At 37.9% G+C, this 20,785-nt stretch overlaps 1 protein-coding gene across 2 annotated transcripts in view; it reads left to right on the top strand.

The window, feature by feature from the left end:
* LOC145674451 (proline-, glutamic acid- and leucine-rich protein 1-like) overlaps positions 1–20,325 on the top strand; it is a 94,211-nt gene extending 73,886 nt beyond the window's left edge. For both annotated transcript variants that reach the window (XM_081744520.1, XM_081744519.1), the window contains 4 exons: positions 344–467; positions 7,656–7,808; positions 10,543–10,749; positions 19,438–20,325. In XM_081744520.1, the coding sequence (XP_081600646.1) occupies positions 344–467; positions 7,656–7,808; positions 10,543–10,749; positions 19,438–19,929 (976 nt within the window). In that variant the 3' untranslated portion in view covers positions 19,930–20,325. The remainder of the gene's footprint in view (positions 1–343; positions 468–7,655; positions 7,809–10,542; positions 10,750–19,437) is intronic.
* The last annotated feature ends 460 nt before the right edge of the window (positions 20,326–20,785 follow it).

Genomic DNA, 20,785 nt, shown 5'->3' on the forward strand with positions numbered 1-20,785 from the left:
TAGAAGAGAACCACCATCAAAGAGACTTCGACTGCTGCACCACCGTTCAGTAAATGATACGATTGAATAAATCAATGTTAGGCCACAGTAGTGTTTTTATGTTTTTATAGCATGAGGTAAGTAGTAATTGTAAGAGTTTACTATAGGGTTATATACTGCACTATCTTCTTTTTAGGTATGGCTATTCTAAGTGCTGTAACTTAAAAGTGGAGTGTAATAGGGGGAAACTACCTAGAACATTATATTTTCGAATCAGTAGGCCCCAACTAGTTAATGAGCACCATGTTTTATCTCTGTACCTGATGAAAAATATGTTTTTGCTTACTGTTATTTTCTTTCGTAGTGACCTTCGATCAGTGGCGTATAGTTGTCTTTGTACCTGGATGGAAGTATCACGTGGTTCAAGTTGTGTAGAGATTTTTGCAGATGATTTGGTAACACTTATTCTTCAAGATGTGAAAGTCCAGGTAAATTTTGCATGATTTACAGTAAGAATATCTAATTCAATAGGAAAACAATAGAAAGAAGTATAGAGGTCTTATTAAACGCTTGCAGGGATATATTCACAAAGAAATTAAATGTCGACTAAAAGCAGGGAATTCGTGTTATTATTCAGTTCAAAATCTTTTGTCGTCGTGAATTCTGTCGAGGAACTTGAAGCTTAAAATATATAAAACGATAATCATGCCTGCTGTTCTGTATGGTTGCGAAACATAGTCGCTTGCTCTGACGAAAGTATTTGAGAACAAGATCCTGAGACGAATATTCGGACCCAGGAAGAACAGGAATGGGGACTAACGGAAACTTCATAACGAGTAACTACATAATTTATACGGTTTACCGAACATCGTTAGGGTCATCAAATATAGAAGGCTCAAGTGGGCAGATCATATGGCCAGATTGGAATATGGTAGGAACGCTTTCAAAGTCTTAACTGGAAGACCAATCGGAAAACGACCATTATTAAGACGTAGGCGCAGATGGGAGGACAGTATTAAGATGGATCTCGCAGAAGTAGAAATACAAAGTAGAAACTGGATGCAATTGACTAAAGATAAGTCAATGGAGAGCTTTTGTTAACGCGGCATTGAACCTTCCGGTTCTATAAGCCATAGAGTTAGTTAGTTATATACAGTTTAATAAAGAGTATTCAGAAAGTTACGCAACCTTAAGGAAGAACATTTCTTACTATTATTTTGTACATTTTCTACGTTAAATGCTTGAAGTGACTGCCGTTTTGTTCTTCACACAAGTGTACACTATGAACCAATTTATTGAGAGTGCAGAGGTAACTCCTTTAGCGCATATGGGTTGTCATTGGTCCATACTTCAAAATTTGGGGCATTAATATACCTATCCAGCTGGAACCGTGCCTTATCAGTCCGGAACCATTCATCGAGTTTCTCCCTTTCTGGTTACAGATTTCATAAACCAACGGCAATAGTTTTTTCGAACATCCATTTATTCAGGCAGCAATTGCTCGACCGCTCTAACCTTATAAGGGTAGAATCTCAAACATTGAGGAAGGCTTTGTGTGCACTGCCAATGGAGAGCGTGGATTTGTTTGAAAGTCGTCAGATTTATTTTTATAGATCTCGCATATCGATCAACTGTCATTATGATTACTGCGGAGGGGGAGAAGAAACCAACGTGATAACCAAGCTCAGGAATCGAACTTGGAATCCTTCCAGTACCTGTGCATTGATAGCTTCACTAATGGGAACCTGAATGCATACAAAACTATCTTCACAAAAACGCTGTTTAATGCAAATTATGATGTGATTCGAACAAAACTAAGTTTTATTTCAATCTTACCACAAACAACAGCATAAATAACAATATTAATAATTATATTGAAAGCAATAACTTCAACAATATGAGTTCACTGTAGAGGACATAATATAAAGAAATCTAATATAGGCGAACTACGCACGTAACAAACAACGAGGAAATTATTGAATCAAATACAGACATGATCGAACTTTCGTATTTAATTCCTTAATAATTTTATGCTACATACTTATTTGGAACAGGTTAGGAAAAAAGTATATGAAAAAATATTCACAACTAAATAATTGATTACAATTTATGCAGATCCGTTTCTTTCGTTACCATCTTCTGCAATTACCTGTTGCTCTTCCCGCTTCTCCGATGAAGCACTCTCCACGGGTCTAGAACCCAGGCGTAAAAAGTAATCTCGAAACCTCATTTCGTACAAATTTTTATTCATTTCGTCTGCACATGTACTCTCACTGGCTGGAACATTATTATGACGTATAAAGCAAAGTCTATGAGATTAATTTATACCGGTTTCCCCGGCTGAGGTTTAAACGCGAATAGAGAGTCCATTGTAACCTAAAATGAAAGAAAATCCAGAAATGGAAACAAAATGCACCTCTCCAAGCCCATTGCACAAAATAAAACAAATGTTTTAAAAATTAGTTCATAAGAAATATCACTATACTTGTTCTTCTGTTAACAACCTTGTCGACCGCTTATTGGTGCCTCCACTACAGTATCTTTCTCCTGAAACTTGTCGTACAGCCGCTTAATAGAGGATTTGTTTGGAACATATGTTCCGTACTTCCCTGTGTATGCTCTCTGGATGGAAGCATAACCGCTGATGCAGATGTACTCTGTCAGAATGAATATAGGCTGTTGCAATGTATAACCCATTTCTGCTCAGTTATTTGAGCATTTATAATGAAATAAAAACAATTCACGAGATTCTCGATAAGGTTGTGTAACTTTCAGAACATGCTGTAGTACAGTGAATCCTTATGTTGGCCACGATTGGTTCCATTTGAAAGTGACCAACTTAAACAGTTGGCCAAATTGCAGAAAATATTGTTTGAAATTAAAACTATTGTAGATCGTAATAGGCATTTTTAATGCAGCTACTAATTATTTTCCATGCAAAGTCAAGTCTGGAGTCAAGAGATGATGTACACTCATGTCCAAAATGATTGTCGCATATCTATAACTGTCTTCTTGTGTAAGAATATAATTTGATAATGATTTTGCAGGGTACTTTTAATACTGACACTATGTGTATAATCGGAAAATGTATATTTGTGGTAAATTTCATAGAAAAGAATTATAAATACGAAAATTAGAATGAGTAAAATAAAATGTTGCTAAATGGACGAGAAAATTTTACTTTCGTTTTATTGTTCTTATTTACTACTCTTTTGACATGAAATTTGCCACATACATGTCTTTGCCGATTATACACATACCAACATTATAAGAAATACCGGTCAAATTCGTTATTAAATTGTATTCCTACAACAACATATTTATAGACATGCGACAATAATTTTGGACATGAATGTACATGGAAGTCCCCAATAGACGGCGGAAGATATGAGATAGACTATGTTATGATTCAGGACAGGTATCGAAATAGCTTGAAAGACGTGAAGATCCTTCCCGGGCCTGACATTTTCTGTGGTCATAACCTTGTACTGGCCGAAGTGGTTATTCAACTGAAAAATGTAGACAGAAGAAAACTAAGCAACAAGATGTTGAATACTGAAAAACTGAAAAACGAGGAAGTAAGAAATCTTTTCGTTGAGAAATTCGAAGAAAAATACTCAAACGAGAGAGGGTAGGTGTGGGTAGTAACAGACGGTGAGAGCGTATTAAACTTTGTATACAGCAGATTGCAGAAGAACTAATAGATTACCTCAATCACAAAATGGCTAAGAAACCATGGATTACAGAACAGATATTGCAGAAAATGAAGGAAAGGAAGACGTGGAAGCAGGTTGATACGTAAGAGGGCAGAAAGCTGTACAGGGGGTTGCGAAGTGAAACGTACAGAGCAAGAGAAGAGTTTTACAAAAGAAAATGCGAGGACATAGAAGAATTAGAAAGAATTGGGAAATATGAGGAAATGTACAAGGAGGTGAAATCTATTTAACTTCAAGGGAAATAAGAGGGTGTTATGATGGCAGTAGAAAATAATAATGGAATAGTAGTCGGCGAGAGATGTGAAGTCTGAGGAAGATGGAAGGAAAATGTTGGGAATTTATATGAGAGTAGGGATGGACCATATGGCTTAGATGTTGAAGAGGAAAATGAAATAGGCGAGGATCATAGTGGGTTTAGTATTCTTCAGGGTGAGTTTGGAAAAGCTTTATCCGAGATTAGGAATGGAAAAGCAACCGGAATAGATAAGATACCAATCGAATTCATTAGAAATTTTGGAAACAAGGGCAAGAAAGAATTGTTCCGACTGTGCAATGCAATATATGAAACAGAACAGTGGCCAGAAGACTTCCTGAAGACGACCATGATATCGATGGCAAAGAAATCGAACCCAGAGAGATGTGAGGATTATAACACTATTAGTCTCATATCTCATGCAGCAAAAATTTTGCTTCGAATTCTGAACAGAATGTTGTATGGAAAAGCAAATGAAAAAGTTGACGAGTGACAGTTCGTGTTCAGGAGAGGTAAGGGTTCAAGAGACGCAACTTGATTATTAAGGGTGATCTGTGAAAAGTTCATAGAAAAATGAAAAGAGGTATTGCAATGTACAGTATGAATGGGAAGCCTTAATGAAACCATCTAATATATAATCACATGTTTACGAGAAATAATAAACTAAAACACTAAAATTCAGGGAGTTGACTACTGACCCAGTAGCAGTTTTTCACTCTCTGAACTTTATCGAATTCCTACCTGTGGGGAATATGGTGTAAGGAAGAGATTGATCCTGCATTTTTCAAAGAATTTAAACATGTGTACTTCCACCGAAATATTCCATTAGAACAAGGTAAAGATGAACGCAGCTTATCATCATGGGACGGTACAGCTTATCTGCAATGTTACATCGACAGTTGCATTTGTATTAACCACTTAACTTAGAATCCCAAATTATCTCAGGTTTCTAGTTCTTATTAAAATCCCGAGAATATACGGGCATCTTGAAATAGTCTGTAAATTTTGTTTAAATCATGAAGTTGCACGTTCTGTTTGTATCTTAAAGACGGTACACTGATAATGTTCGCTTTCGTAACAAACTGAGTGTTACTTAAGCGGAACATTAAGAGCGCAATATAGATGATTAACAGCTTATTGCTAGCTGTATTTCCTGGTTTATTTTTGTTGATTGTTTAGAAGAATTTTCATTTTATTGATGTAGACCTCTAGAGTACAGTGAATCGGAATGTGAGAGTATTGTCAGCGGTAGTGAGAAAAGTAACATTCTCGGGATTTTAAAGTGGCTTATGTTGTATAACAGATCTCTGCAACGTGGTAATTCTATTGTCACACAAGAGACTAACTTATTTAATTTAAATATTTACTTAAGTCATAAACTACGCATCAGGATGATGCGGGTAACTTGAATAAAACACAAGAAATTGGATTTTGTCTTTTATTATAAAAATATGATGACGATGAATTAATGGAGTGAAATTTATGAAAGATCCGGGGTTATCAATTTAATAAAGGGGATCAATAGAATTTCGAAATGCCGATCAACGCTTTGACCTGAAGGGTCTCGGTTTTCGATCGGTTGTCTCGTTAGCTGAAGGCTAACCAAATGAGACTATTAAATTATGAACATGCCAATGCAAGGCTATGTGTGTTAAATAGAATATTAGCTTCCTTTTTCCTCAAATAAACCTCTTTGAGAACATTTAAAATATGGTGTTGCTTACTCACGTGTACTGCTCGTTGATGTCCACAGGCACTAGAGGCTTGATGTCACTTTAACTGAATGTTAACGACGCACTACTATTTTTTTTTTTGGTAAGCTTGGAGTCGACTGTAGTAGTCCTTGGATCGAACCCGCCGGAGGTCTTTTCGTGCAGTCTCAACGCTGCTCAGCACGGGACGTTGTGGTCCTTTGTTCGCTCTCGCCGACGGCTGTTCTTGTTGTCTCCCTATATGGTTCTGGACTTGTAAGGCTGGAAGTCTCCCTTGGAGGTCGTTTAGTACTTGACGTCTTCTGAGACTTGGACGATTGCCGGTTCAGCTACTTGGACTCCGGGTGCTGACGGCTACATCACCAGAGTTAGGCGCCGGGTCCTCTTGAGGGATGCACGGCACAGAGTAGGCGGCATACACTCTTCAATGAATGGACATGAAATGGACGAGTAAACTTTCTAAAACTTAGTTTTTATATGGATGAGCATCCTTGTTTACTCAGTTGGATATTTAATTTTAAGCTGGTGAAAGTATGTTTTTGTGTGACATCCATGTGCTTATTTCTGAATTTAGGTTCATTGTTTTCCTAGAATAGCTGTCTATTGTAAAATCACAACGCTGTCCGGATGTTTACTGTTTCAAACAAGAAATACTAATTTCTTAATAACAAAATTGTTTTAAAATAAACGTATAATTTAGTCCATTCCGGCTGCATGTTCGCTACAGTTCAAGCGTTGAAATGATATCAAATGTGTATTTTCCTGCACGGTTTTTGAGTTTTCAACGGTAAGTTCATGTAAAGTACTCACTTTAAAGGTTATTTTCGAGTCTGTATAAAATGAATATATTTTAAAATGATTTATTTTTAGAGCACTATAACTGGCATTTTTGGGCATAACCTTGAAAATTATAATAGGTAATAACATCCATTGACAAGACCATGGGAAGAAGAAATTTATAAAAAACATTGTGTGGAGTGTTTTGACATAGGGATGCGAAATCTGGATGTTAGCTGAACAGGAGAAAGTCCAGCTTGAGGTAGCAGAAATGTAGTTTGGGAGAAGAATCACCAGAACTAGCTGGACCGAAAAGAAGTGCAGTAAGATGGTACTGCAAGAAGTGAATGAGAAAAGACAACTAATTAAGCCCTTAAGCGGGGAATTTTCAATCGTACGTTTATCACGTGTTGGTTAACTTTCCATCTAGTAAACAAGTAGGAATGTTGGGTAACTTTCCATCTAGTAAATAAGTAGGAATGTTGGATAATTTTCCATCTAGTAAACAAGTAGGAATGTTGTCAATAAGTGGCAGGTTGTTTTCAGCCAACTTGATGCCGATAAGCAGTCTACACTATGAGAAAATAGGAAAACAAGCTTCAAAATCGCTTAAAAGCGGTTTACCCAATAAACGTTATATCGGCCGTGACGCTTATAAGCGGTCCACCCTCTTAAGGGGTTAAAGCAATAGAAATACGAAAAGCAAAACTCATTGATCATTTACTTAGACATGATGCTTTTTGTTTTCATTATCTTCAAAACATTTTCGAAGGGAAGATATTAGGGAAGAAGACGAGAGGACGACCGAGAACATTACCCTAAAAATATGATCAATGAGATGGGACGTACTTCCTATAAAGTGAAAAAGACTGCTGAAAATAGGAAGCTGTGGCTGCAAAGACCCTTTTGAACGAAGACGACAAAAACCATTAAAACTTTATCAATAAAAAAAATAATTTTGAAAAGTTGAATTTTTCCTCTCTAAGGTTTTGAGGTTATTCTCTCTAAAACTGTCAGGTTGGAGAGAAATGTGTAACTCTCGTCGTGAAGTCTTAAAACAAAAAAATAGTTTAATTTTTACTGACTTATGAAAAATAAATGGTAAGTTAAACGTTTAAAATGTTGGTAAGAAATTACTTTAATATTCATAGTTTTGTTTATCTAAGGTGTTAAAATCTGGTTGTTAATCAGTGCGAATGTACTATTTTTATTTTCTAGGAAAGAGACAGAGAAAACGAAAGTAGCAAAACAGAAGGAAGTGTCGAGAAAGTCAATAGGAATGCAAACAGAACCACATGTTGTGAAGCCTTGCGTGCTACGCAGTCTTTGCTAATGGCCAGCGGAGTTTTTCTAAAACCTCAGCTCCATCAGGTAAATATATTAAAACTTTGAATTTCCATTGTTAGGAAAAGAGTGAATTCAGATATTCTATCTACTTTCCTCGGATGAAATTTCTTTGAAAGGAAGGGGGGGCACGAATGGCTCAGTGGTAGAGCTCTTAACTCTGATGCGTCGGGTCCGTGGTTCAATCCCCAGCCAAATAAGTTTGTGGTGGACAACATGTCAATGGGTTTTCTTGAGGTACTCCCATTTCCTCCCACCTTCTCATTCTGCCAATTTTTTTCCAGCATTCACTTGCCTTAATCATCGTCTCCCTAAGCCTAAAGGGCATAACCGTGGGACGTTAAACTGAAAGACTTCATTTCATTTCAAATTTCCTTGAAAAAAGTTCAGTACGCGGCAAAACAAACAGTACAGAAATCCCATTGTTGAGTTGAGTTGATTTTAGTTTAGCGTCCCGTTCAGCAGCGAGGCTATATGAGACGTGGACCTACTGATTAACGTGGAATCCGAACCGCATGAGCTCCCGCCGGGAATCGAACCCGAGCCTCCCACGCCAAAGGCGCGTACGCTAACCGGTTAGCCACGAAGGAGCTCAGAAATCACATTATTGACATTTATTTATTTGTTATACAAAATAATGAAACATATAAAATGTTGTCAATGGGATGTTAGCTGAATGTTACTCAACTCATATTGTAAATTTAAGAGGAATCGCGCCTGTACATCATGTGTTCAAAATGTTGACCATTACGTTGCATACATTCTTCATAGCGGTTCTGTAGATCGACGAGCATGCTAGTGAACACGGGTTGCTGGAACGACAAAACAAATGATCGAATCTTCTCTCTTAACTCCGATATACTGGTAGGGAGTTATCTGTTCGGAAAATTGTTTCCTTCAGCATACCCCATATGTAGGCATCTGGAGCCGTGAGGTAAGGGGAGTGGGAAAAATGTAGAAAATCCGTTCCACGGGAAACCAAGCGATGTCCAGTCTTGTGGGAGAAGGGCAAATGACTCATTTGTAGTATGGGCAGTAGCTTCGTCTTGCTGCATTCATTGTTGTTGTAATGACAGTCTTGCCAGACAAAAATCGCGGAAATCATGCAAGAATGGATCAGTAATCAACTGTCGATTGATGTTGCGATCAAGGTACACATGGCTTTCATCACTGAATCATATGTTGCTGATGAAATTTCATATTCATATGCCATAGATAATATTACACAGAAATACACTAGACATGCGCGCTCATTTCCTGCAGTGAGACGCTGTCCCACATCGTATGAGCAAAAAAAGTGCTCGACAATAAAACACCTGCTCTGTTGTGAGTAATATTTCTTCGCGCCAACTGCACAATACGCTAGTCCACACAAAACTGACTGAGCGTACATGTGGCGCTCACAGCTCATATCACATTGCGCTCGCGCGCCATTCGTAAGCGAATTTCAGTATTGTCAGTAGTCAATTTCAGTATTCAAACCACTCCAAATTAAAAAAAAAAAAAAAAAAAAAAAAAAAAAAATCAGTCTGACTGGAAAAATTGCGCGTTAAAGGGTTACAACAAATACATCCATTATGGAAAAAAAAAACATTCAGTGCTATTGTATCCCTATTAAAATTCTGTAATATTCAATATTCCGGTCCGCGCTGGGGCCATGGATGCAAACACTCCTACTGCAAACTGAAAAAAATTACTGAAACGTTATGTTGTTTTAGGTCCTATATTCAAAAACCACTAAAAGAAATCTTAACCATTAAGGTTTGAACTATGTTCATTCACTTTTAAGGTGTGAAAGTAGTATTCGTAGGAACATTTGTCTTACAGATACTTTCACTTTTATCACTGTATGTAATTCTTCCTTAAAATAATCGTTTTGTCTATTCATTTATATACAAAACTTCTTTATTGGTATTACAATAATTGTAGGAATGATCAGGAAAAAAAAATCACAACATTGCGATCTTGACCAATAAGTAGTTTTTGGATAAGGGGTCATAATATTTTTGAACGGCCCCGAAATCGAGTTTTCGTATTTACGGAATAAGTACATTTTACTGAGTTCAGTGATAGTTTGGTTTTGGCTGCACTATATCTAGTTCTCCAGATACAAGGCGTACAAGAAAATTTTTGCCTGAAATATATTGGAGTTTTTGGATCAGGGTCCACAAAAGTTTTCAACGGCTCCTAAACCGAGTTTTCGTATCTTTTATGGAATGAGCTCATCATACTGAGGTACGTGATAGTTTGAGTTTGGCTGCAGTGTATGTAGTTCTCCAGATATAAGGCCTACAAGAAAATTTTTGATTGAAATATATATATTTTATCACGAGCCACAAAATTTTTGAACGTTCCGTATTTTTTTTTCTTTCTTTTTAACGAAATAAGTACATGATACTGAGTTAAGTGACAGTTTGAGTTTGGCTGCACTATATCTAGTTCTCCACATACAAGACGTACAAGAAAACTTTTGCTTGAAATATATTGGAGGTTTTGGATCAGGTGCCACAAAAATTTTGAACGGACCCCAAATCGAGTTTTCATATATTTTTACGGAATAAACATATCATACTGAGTTAAGTATGAAATAGAATACTACAAGAAAATTTTTGCTTGAAATCTATTGCATCTTTTGATCCAAAAATAATATTCATATAATTCCGTTACAGCAAGTGTCAGTGTAGAGTAGAAATGGATTCAAAAAATAAAGAAGTACTTGAAATTTAGAACAAATATTTTAGCTGATTCTATTCAATTACAGGAGATTCAGGAGGTTATAGTGCCATTAGTAATTGACGTTCAGAGAAGCTCGAATTCACAAATCATCCCGTACAAAAACGTAAAGTGTCGTCTTGAATTATATAAGACATTGGAAGCTGCTGTGATATTTGCTCATCCTAAAGGACCAACCCCCTTACAGTACGCATTGGCACTGTTTTCTTCAGGACAGCACGATGCCAATATTCAGGTAAGTATTATAACGTAATTAGATGCTTGAGTAGTAAGTGTTTGAAAAATGTCTGTGAATCAAGAAATTTATATAACTGTAATTCTCGGTTGGTAACCTGCAAAGGGCCTATCCTGTTTGCCATAAGGATCAGACTGTCACGTGAACAGGTCACAAGTCACGATGCGTGCTAAATCGAGTGTGGTGATTCCAAATCCAGATGTGAAATATTTCAAGCACACAATCTCCGCGTGGGGCTCTCTGGGTAATTCAAAGAAGATGCATATACTTTATCATTATTATTGATTTTACTATCCGTATTTACCTTACATGCTATACATCGTTTTTAAGTTCTTTATTATGTCTTTGCAATAAGCTTTCAATTAGCCATCTCCTTATTATAATTTTTGGGATATGTGGACGACTTAATTTTTTCATTGATTTCCCATTGACTTAAATGTTCATGTTTCTTTTTTTCTTTTTGTGTGTGTGTGTGTGTGTGTGTGTAACTATGTTCCATCCATTTTAGGACAATTTGCTTTCAGAATATAGAATCTACATGGTCTCTTCTATATTTCAGCCATCTCCTTTTAGTTTTTGAGATAAGTGGAAGAATTATTTGTTTTTCATTGATTTTCCATTGATATTAATGTTTCGTGTTCTTTGACTATTTTCTATCCATTTAAGGACAATTTGCTTTTGGAATATACAATCTATGTGTATGTGGTCTCTTGTACAGTCACGAACATTAATAAATGGAGGTTGGAGCCATAAGAAATAATGGCTTCAGCCTCCATTTATTAATGTTCGTGACTGTACATTTGAGCTGAATTTGAGCCATCTCCCGGAAAGCCAGTTCACACCATTGCTACCGGATAGGCCTCTTAAAAGTTAAACTGCATTACTTATTGTCATAATTGTGGAGGTGCAGATACTAATCAAATCGGTGTATCTCCAATATAGTAAAGACCTGCCAACTCTCTTCTAATACTAAATAACCCAATCGCAAATACATCAGTTTTCATCCTGTATACAGAGTGTTAATAAACTATACTGACAAACTTTGAGGGGATTCCTTACATCAGAAAAAAGGAAGGAAGACTTCATGTGGTCGTATGAAAAAAAGTGCATGATTTTAGAGCTAGGGCCGTCCAAGTCATGAGAAATACATCGTAATATGCATTATTTTCAAGACGAGGAACCGTGCAACTAGCGGTTTCTAACACTTCTGACTTCCTCTCGTCGCATTCCGTATTCACTGTCATCAAGTCTTACTTTCCGTTTACTTTGGACCCACTTTTGATTCCGTGTATATCTGGGAATTCTGTTTGGAGCATGTTTGGGAATTATTCCGTATGGTGAATCCCTTGCACTCACCATTACACATTACATTTTTGGATATTGTATACAGGGTGTTAATGAACTATACAGACAAACTGTAAGAGATGATTCCTTACATCAAAATAAGAGAAAATGTTCATATGGATCTGTGGGGAAAAGTGCGTAGTTTCAGAGCTAGGGCTGTCCAAAATCGTGAAAAAGCCAAATTTCAATAGACCCTATTTCGAATTCGAGAAACTGTGGATGGTGGTCGTTATCAGCGTAAAGGAAGTCTTGCATACGCAATCCAAAAATGCATATTTCATTAATGTTCAATAGGTGTACAGAGTATTCCATGCAGGATGAAATTCCCAGACATGCCATCAACCGAATTTTGAGATATGCTTTGACTTATGATTGGTCCAAAGTAGGCAGTCGATAAGCCCTGGTACCAGTGAACATTTAATCCTTTGGCGCGATGTCGGAAGTGTTAACGATCGTCAGCAGCACGGTCTCTCGTACTCGGGAAAACGAAAGTAAAATGTTTTCTTTCACGTTTGTAAGTGAAGGAAACGTGAAATATACCGTGACGAAATACATCACATCACACGTTATTCCGAACACAAAAGAACATGGAGCTGCCGGTTCCTAACACTTCCGACTTCCCTCCGAAGCATTGGATGTCCATTGTTGTCAAGGCTTACCTCCTGCCTACTTCGGATCCTTCTTGAAATCAGGGTATATCTGAAAACTCTATTGAGATCATATCTGAGAATTACACCCTGTACACCTATTGAAAATTGACGAAATATGTACTTTTGAATTGTGTATGCGTGGTTTCCTTTACGCTGAGGACCACCATCCACAGTAATCACCTCTTTAAGTTTGTTGGTATATCTTATTAAGAAGCTAACACTAATTTGGTAAAAGAAGCAAATTTTAAGTGGAGTTCAACGCACTGGAGCGTTCGTTTATTATTATTATTATTATTATTATTATTATTATTATTATTATTATTATTATTATTATTATTATTATTATTATTATTATTATTATTATTATTATTATTATTATTATTATTATTGTCATTCCATCATTAGATTGTTATCGTGCGGTGATTTGTGCCATTTTGGTCAGCTGAAGGGAAGTTCAGATGAAGTTCAGTATGCCTGAGCTTTACAAAAATGGTCACAATTTAATGGATATATTTCAATTTGGCAAAATAACAAGAAATTTAATCTAGATTGCGTATGTTACTTCAAATTTTCAGGTGGAGTGGCAATATTGTTTTAATCATTTAGCAATTTGAGCTTCCTGTGTTTTGTCACTTATCCATAAAAATGTTGATTTTTATTTTCTTTATGAATGTTATTGTAAACATGTCTGTAGCGGTAAAATTCTCAAAATATGATTGGTGTAAAATGGGTGCGATTGAAAGGGCAGATGTTGTGAGAAATAAAAATTGCTGCTGATGAAATGCAAATTGAAATTTCTTGCAAAATTTCTTGCATACACAGTATGTCGGAAAAATAACGGAACTTTTTAAATTAGAAGAAAAAAGAATTAGGGATTTTACCAACTGTATTTTTTTTTTTCAAAATATATCCCTTCCGCATCAACACACCGCTGGGCACGTTCAACCAATGCTAGCATAGAGTTTTTAATGTCCTTTTTCGGAATCGCCTAAATGACTCTCGTTACAGCAGACTGGACATTGTCGTAACATTGTCGTAAAATGTTACTTTCACGGCAAATTTTAATTTTGGGAATAGGAAACAGTCACACAGTGATAAATTAGGCGAAAACAGAGGATGTGGAAATACACAGTTTTTTTTTTGCCAAAAAGTCAAGGTGTGTGGAACAAATCGATCACAGACTTTCCGTTTCTGTAAATTCTTTGTCAAACTTTCGCGAATCATGCCTTTCGTCGTATTTAATTCCTCCATCATCCATCTCAGTTGAATTCGCATCGTGGGCGATCATTTCATGCACTTGTTCCACAAACTCATCGCAATTTTCGTTTTTCGGTCTGTCTGGCTTTGGGTCGTCTTCCAAGGACTTGCGACCGTTCCGGAATCGTATATACCACTTGAACACACGCGTACGAGATAAGCACTCATCACCATACACTTTTTTCGTTATTTCCAATGTTTGTGTAAATGTTTTACCTAGCTTAAAACAAAAGTTAATATTGGCTTTTTGCTCCATTGTGTTTTTGTGACGAGGTGACACCAGATACACTCACGTTTCTTGCTACAATTTGACACTCCGGTAATCGGGTCTCATGATTGTGGTGTCTTTTTGTTGAGCAGATATCCAACTTCTTAATGATATGTTCCTTCAATAGATGAAGCTAGTGGTTATCTGTAAAGAAAAAGTTCCGTGACTTTTCCGACATACTATGTATGATACACCAACGTGTACTGGATTTTAAATTAATATTTGTAATCATTCGTCAGTTCAGTTCCTTGAGTAGTTACCTGAATAGGTTCAAATACGAAGGAATAATAATAATAATAATAATAATAAAATAGGGTGAAGAATAACTAGTACTTTAAATTTAAAGCAGTGCCAAACAGTTAAAAAAAAAGAATGTTGTGGTATAAATTTTATTTAATCCTTTCGTGGGCCACTTTTTTTTTCATAGTTTATTTCTTCAATAGGAGTGCAGTTCAGAAAATTCTTTGAATTCCCATGCTGGATTTTGGCAACAGTATCTCTTCCTCCCTCCATCCATTTTTTGACCGCATTTGCGGGGTTGCAATGTCTCAACACCCACTGTGTCTCTATCCCTCATTCTCTGTCCCAATACTATGGCTAATGAGAAGCAGATGTAAAGCAATGTAAGAATAAGGAAGTTATAAAGGTAACCAAGAAAGTTCTTTTGCTTTTTGTGCAGGTATGTATTCCATTAGCCCTCACACCGTGAGTTGAAGGCGAAGGACAGTTGTTGGTGTGAGTATATCCAACATACTACGTAGTTGTGGCAGTTCAGTTACACCGTGAACTTGCGTAAGGACAGAGTGAACATGGAACCTCAACAGAGTGTCATAAGGGCGTGTGTGCTGTACGACTTCAAACTGGGGTCAAACGCCGCTGCAGTGGAGCGGAAGATATGCCAGGCCTTTGATGAGGGTGTCGTGGCTACGCGGACAGTGCAGCGGTGGTTTAAGGATGGTGGTGACGAAACACTCGAAGAGGCCTCGAAACACCCGGAAGACCAACACCTGTACAAAATAAAGATCTTCAGGCAGCAATTGAGGCGAACAATGGACAGACATGTGAGGAACTGGGACTACAATTCAGTGTGAGTGGAGAAATCATTCGGCAACACCTCTATCAACTTGGGAAGCACTACATGTTTGGTCGATTGGTTCCACATGATTTGACTCCGGGCCAGGAGGCAACGCGAGCAGACACTTGTGTTTCTTTGATGTCTCGTCTGAGGAAGGAGCCAATTCTGGACAGTGTGTTGACATGTGATAAGAAATTGGTCCTGTATGAAGCTCCACAGCTCCCTCTTCATTGGTTAGCAACCCATGAACCGGTTCCAAAACAGCCGAAACCAGCACTGCACCAGAAGAAGGTCTTTCTGTGTGTTTGGTGGACTGCTCGCGACATCATGCATCGGAAACTGCTACCAGATGGTCAGAGCATCAATGCAACTGTGTACTGTCAGCAGTTGAGCCGTGTTCAAGAAAAACTCAAAACAAACTTCAGCATTTGTGAATCGCAAAGGGGTCTCCTGTTAGAGGATAACGCTAAGCCCCACGTGCTAGAATGACCGGGGACACCATTCTAGGCCCTGGATGGGTAACACTATTGCATCCGCCATACTCCCCGAACATCGCAACGTTCGATTATCACCTGGTCCATTCTTTGGACAATCACCTTCGAAGACGCTAGTTCAGATCCCTAGTAGAGGTGCAAAATGCACTTGAAACTTTTCTTCGCTTCATGGCCCACCAAGTTCTACCGCGATGGAATCCATGGCCTTCCAGAACGTTGGCAGAAAGTCGTCGATGCTGATGGGGACTATTTTTGATCTTCCAGGTACGTCTTAGGTGACATATCGATGTTCGAAGGTGGTGGGTGAAAAAGCGACAGAACATTCTTGGTTATGTTTATAATCTTGGGAACAGGCATTTCCTTTAAAAAGGAAAATAATGCAAATCTATAATTTTTCTTTAATATGTGATGTGAATAACCTGTGAAGAACAGATTCCTCTGCTCCCACGGCCTCCACAGTTTGCTACACTCGAATATAATATACATAAAATAAGAAAACTATATATGTTAAACAGCAATCTTCTAATCACTGACTGGAAAGGACAGCGTTTGGAACTGTGGCAACCAAGTGTCCACGTGGAGTTGACAAGCGGCTGTCAAATGTTTGAAATTAGGGTTCTGGTTGGCCATTTATTTATTGGGGGTGTTTTCCACAAGTTCCGGCGGACGATGACTTATTTATGGCACTAGTCACCACACGTAGAAGGCGGGATCCTTTATATACAAACTGCACTTCTATTGAAGAAATAAACTTTCTTTCGAGCGACGAATAGAGGGAAGAAAGTATATTGATAGTGAGAAAATCGAATTCAAGAATTCAACGGATTTACACGTTTCATAGCCTATAGATACCGAAAAAGTGATTTTTCGACATTGTCCGTCCGTTCGTCTTGATGTATACTCGCCTTTAGACCATACCGTTCAACTTATCTCAACCAAATTTTAAACTTCAGGTTTAATCGTGGTTCTCCAGTTTTTTAAACTTTTTCCCTACCTCTAAGAGTAAGGATAATTTACTGGATGGCGAAAATAAAATAAAAAACGAGAATTTCTCAAAAACAGCTCTTTAGGGGGCGCAGTGGCTTAGTGGTAGAGCGTTCACCTCCGGTGCTTGGGGTCACTGGTTCGATCCCAGCTCGTGCCGTGTGGACTTTGTGGTGGACGAACACCGTGCTCGTGGGTTTTCTCGGGGTTTTCCCGTTTCCTCCATCTTTCTTCGTTCCACCATTTCATTCATTTCTCATCATCACCGTCTCCTTTAGCCTAACCGGCATAAGCGTGGGACGTAAAACTAAAGATTTCATTTCATTTTTCAAAAACAGCTCTAACGATTTTGTTTATATATCATAAATCAATTTGTCAATAACAATCCCGTACTGTGGTATACCACATTTCTGCGGGAAACTTCGAGAAGAGGTAGTTTGCTCTTGGGGGATGAGTTTTTTTATGACTTTTTCAAAAACAATTCAAGCGATTTTGTTCAAATTTCATTAATACTCTGACAATATGATGTAACTAATTTGTTCTGAAAAAATCTACGAGGGATAGTTGATTCTTGGTTTTTTTTTTCCTCGGACGATTTTCTCAAAAGCGATTCAAGCGACCTTGTTTATATTTCATAAGTAAATAATTCATTAAGTCTATAATGATATGTAAATTATTCCTATGAAGAAAATTCACAAGGTGTAGTTTATCTTTCTTTTCAGACTTCTTTGTCATAAACGACTCACCGGATTTTGGTCATATTTCATCATCATTTTTATTTTGTTGCGCAAATCACTTTGCGGAACAGGTTTGACTCATCTCTTCCCGTCGTGTATTTCTCAATAACTACTGACTGGATGTGAATCAGATTTGGTAGGCAGATAATCCATGGCTAAAGGAAATTGAAAAAAAATGCTATATTTATTGGCCGGGCTTGGCTAGGGACAGGCTCAGCTTGGCTTGACCCGCCTTGTATATGGTAGGGATGTCCACAAAGTTCCAGTTCCGCGAGGAACCGGTTCTCGGAGATCCGGTTTTCATAACCGGTTCCGGACCTGGGTCCGAAAAACCGGTTCCAGACCTGGATCCGAAAACCCGGTTCCAGAACCGGATCTTAAAACCGGTTCCATATCTGGATCTGAAAACTCGGTTCCAGGCCTGGATCCGAAAGCCCCCAAAGACCCGAAAAAAAATGCAAAGAGGACCATGCGCTTGTTTCTTCCCCGCCCAGACCCGCTTGTGCCCCCAGAAAAAAATTTTGGTAAAGCAGTGGGTGTTTATCCAAATGAGTTGGCCAGTTCGCCTGTTTAGCCAATAAGTTTGCCAGTTACCCAGTTTATTTAGCCAAATGAGACAAGCTGTCGCCGCCTGGGCGCCTGCCTGTCGCTTTCACCATTTCATCTAGCACACTGTTCACAGCCTGCCAGCAGCTCGGGTTTATGATAAGGATGATCACAAAGTTTCGGAGATCCGGTTTTCAGAACCGGTTCCGGAACTGGTTCCAGACCTGGATTCGAAGAACCGGTTCCAGACCTGGATCCGAAAAACCGGTGCCGGAACCGGATCTTCTAGAACCGGATCCGTTCAGACCCGAAAACTGGTTCCACCAGGAACCGGTTCTGGCCATCCCTAGTATATGGTACTTTATTTCTCAATAACCACTGGACGGATCTGAACGAAATTTGATAGACAAATAGCCCATCGCCAGGGAAATGAAGGTCGATATATTTGGTGGCCAGGGAGAGGCTCGGCTTAACAACTGAGACTGCGTTCTACAGCTTTGCACACTGAGAAGCTTGAGAGTTCAGCTCATCATGTCTTCTTCTTCTTCTTCTTCTTCTTCTTATTATTATTATTATTATTATTATTATTATTATTATTATTATTATTATTATTCATACGCATTACTTTTATTGATGTTACTTTTCCAAATAATGTAAATTTCGTGCTTTGAGTGTACGTTCATTATAATCCAATTTTCTTTGCAGTGAGTGAGGGGTAGTTTCCGCATGCAAGTTTTGTATTGTTTTCTTAACTTGTTCGCTGCCACTTGACACCATATGGAGTCATTCATACCTGTTGCTGTGTGCCATTGACGCCATTTGGCGTCAAGAGGTAGTTCTCATTGTAGACTTCCTCTGTAGAGTAGCACGCAGATATATAGCTTTTATACTGTGCTGGCACACAGTGTTTGCCTGGTCATTTTCTGTAGTGCGCTTGGTTTCCGCTAGATATAGCTAGTTTGTTGCCAAGATGGCGGAAGACTGGCCGTTATGCTCACGTTCCTGTCAACGTAAACGAGCATCTAATGCTTAATTACATGATGCCCAAGAATTTTTGTCGTTACTAGAAGAACCTTCGAATGATGGAGATGTATCTCTATCATTTTCTGATGAATATTATTATAGCGATTGCACATCATAGTATGAGAAGTAATGCAGAAAAAAAGTGGCACATTAGGTGAAATCAAGGTGGCAGCGAAAGAGTTAATCATAGTACTGAGTAATGTAGATCATGAGATTGATTCTTTTAATCCATTGTATTAATCTTTATTATTAGTGATTATTTAGTCTTAAACTACATTACATTTAATATCCTGTTTCATATTTGTTCCAGATCGGCAGTTTCTGCTATCAAGCACTCTCACGCTGTAAAATATGCAATGATCCTTCAACGAGCTCTTTGCAATTGGCAGACCAGTTAAAATACACTATTGAATCAAAACATGAGGTTGAACAATCGCCACTAGTGACATTCAGTGAACCAGGTCTTAAATCACCGGACAGTGACGTAGCAGTTTGTTCGTCTGAAGGAGAAGGAGCTGTGTCAGCTTACACTAAGGCGATTGAGTGGGACTCACAAATCAGTTCTGATATTGATACTTCGAAAGAAAAAAAAGTTGAGATTGGATTACGCTGTTCTGATGTGGTACTAGAAGACGAAACTGAAGTGGATGTATCAGGTATAAAATGTGCTTTCGATAGAATATCGTTAAAAACTCCAGAAATGAATCAGGAGGGAAGTGAAGAAGATGAAGATTTTACACTCAGGTGGGAAACAACTTCAGAAGAAGAGTGTGTGGCAAAGAATCCAGAAGCTGGTGTGTGAGAAAGTCAAGTGATTGTAGGAGACAGTAGTAATTTATCCAGTAAGACAGGAAAGTAAAAATTCATTCCCAGGATACATGAACCTGTAATTTTTTTTTTTTTTTCATATAATCTGTTCGCGTTGTTCGTTGCTTGTATAAATTTACGATGAGCTCTAGTGGTTCTAGTGCTCTAGTGGAATTTTTGAGATAGCTTGAAACTTAAATTTCTTTGCTTATGTATTTGAAATGAAGACAGTTGAAATTGTCAACTACAACTCTGTTTTAATCGTATTGGTTTGTGATGTTTTCATTTTGTATTTTTTTTTTTTTTTTTTTGAATATTTGTTTTTATAAATAGCTTTGCGAAGTCAACGTGTGTTAATAAAACAGAACTGACCCAAAATACTAAATGTATTAACAACACTTACGTAATTGTTTCGATAATGTAACATTGTCACGTTACCGTCATCAAACTTTTAAAAAAAAATGTAAAATAAGTACATTTCGGTGTTCAGAAAAAAAATATTTAAAAATCCAAAGAAAGATTATGTAAAAGCAGATAATACTTGTTAAAACAATCTTAACAAAAAAAGACCTTTAAGTTTTACGTCCCACACTTATACTGGCTACGCTAAAGGAGACGGTGATGATGAGAAATGAGTGAAATAGTGGAATGATGAAAGTGGGAGGAAACGGGAGAACTCTGAGAAAACCTACGCGCACGGTGTAATAAAAAAAAAGATGATGTCTGTGTTCTTTGATTACACTTTGCTGACGTTCACCTCCGGTGCTTGGGGTCCTTGGTTCGATCCCAGCTCGCGCCGTGTAGGCTTTGTGGTGGACAAACACCGTGCTCGTGGGTTTTCTCGGGGTTCT

The sequence above is a fragment of the Thermobia domestica genome, chromosome 17, assembly GCF_964235325.1.
Source record: "Thermobia domestica chromosome 17, izTheDome1.hap1.1, whole genome shotgun sequence".
Classification (NCBI taxonomy): domain Eukaryota; kingdom Metazoa; phylum Arthropoda; class Insecta; order Zygentoma; family Lepismatidae; genus Thermobia; species Thermobia domestica.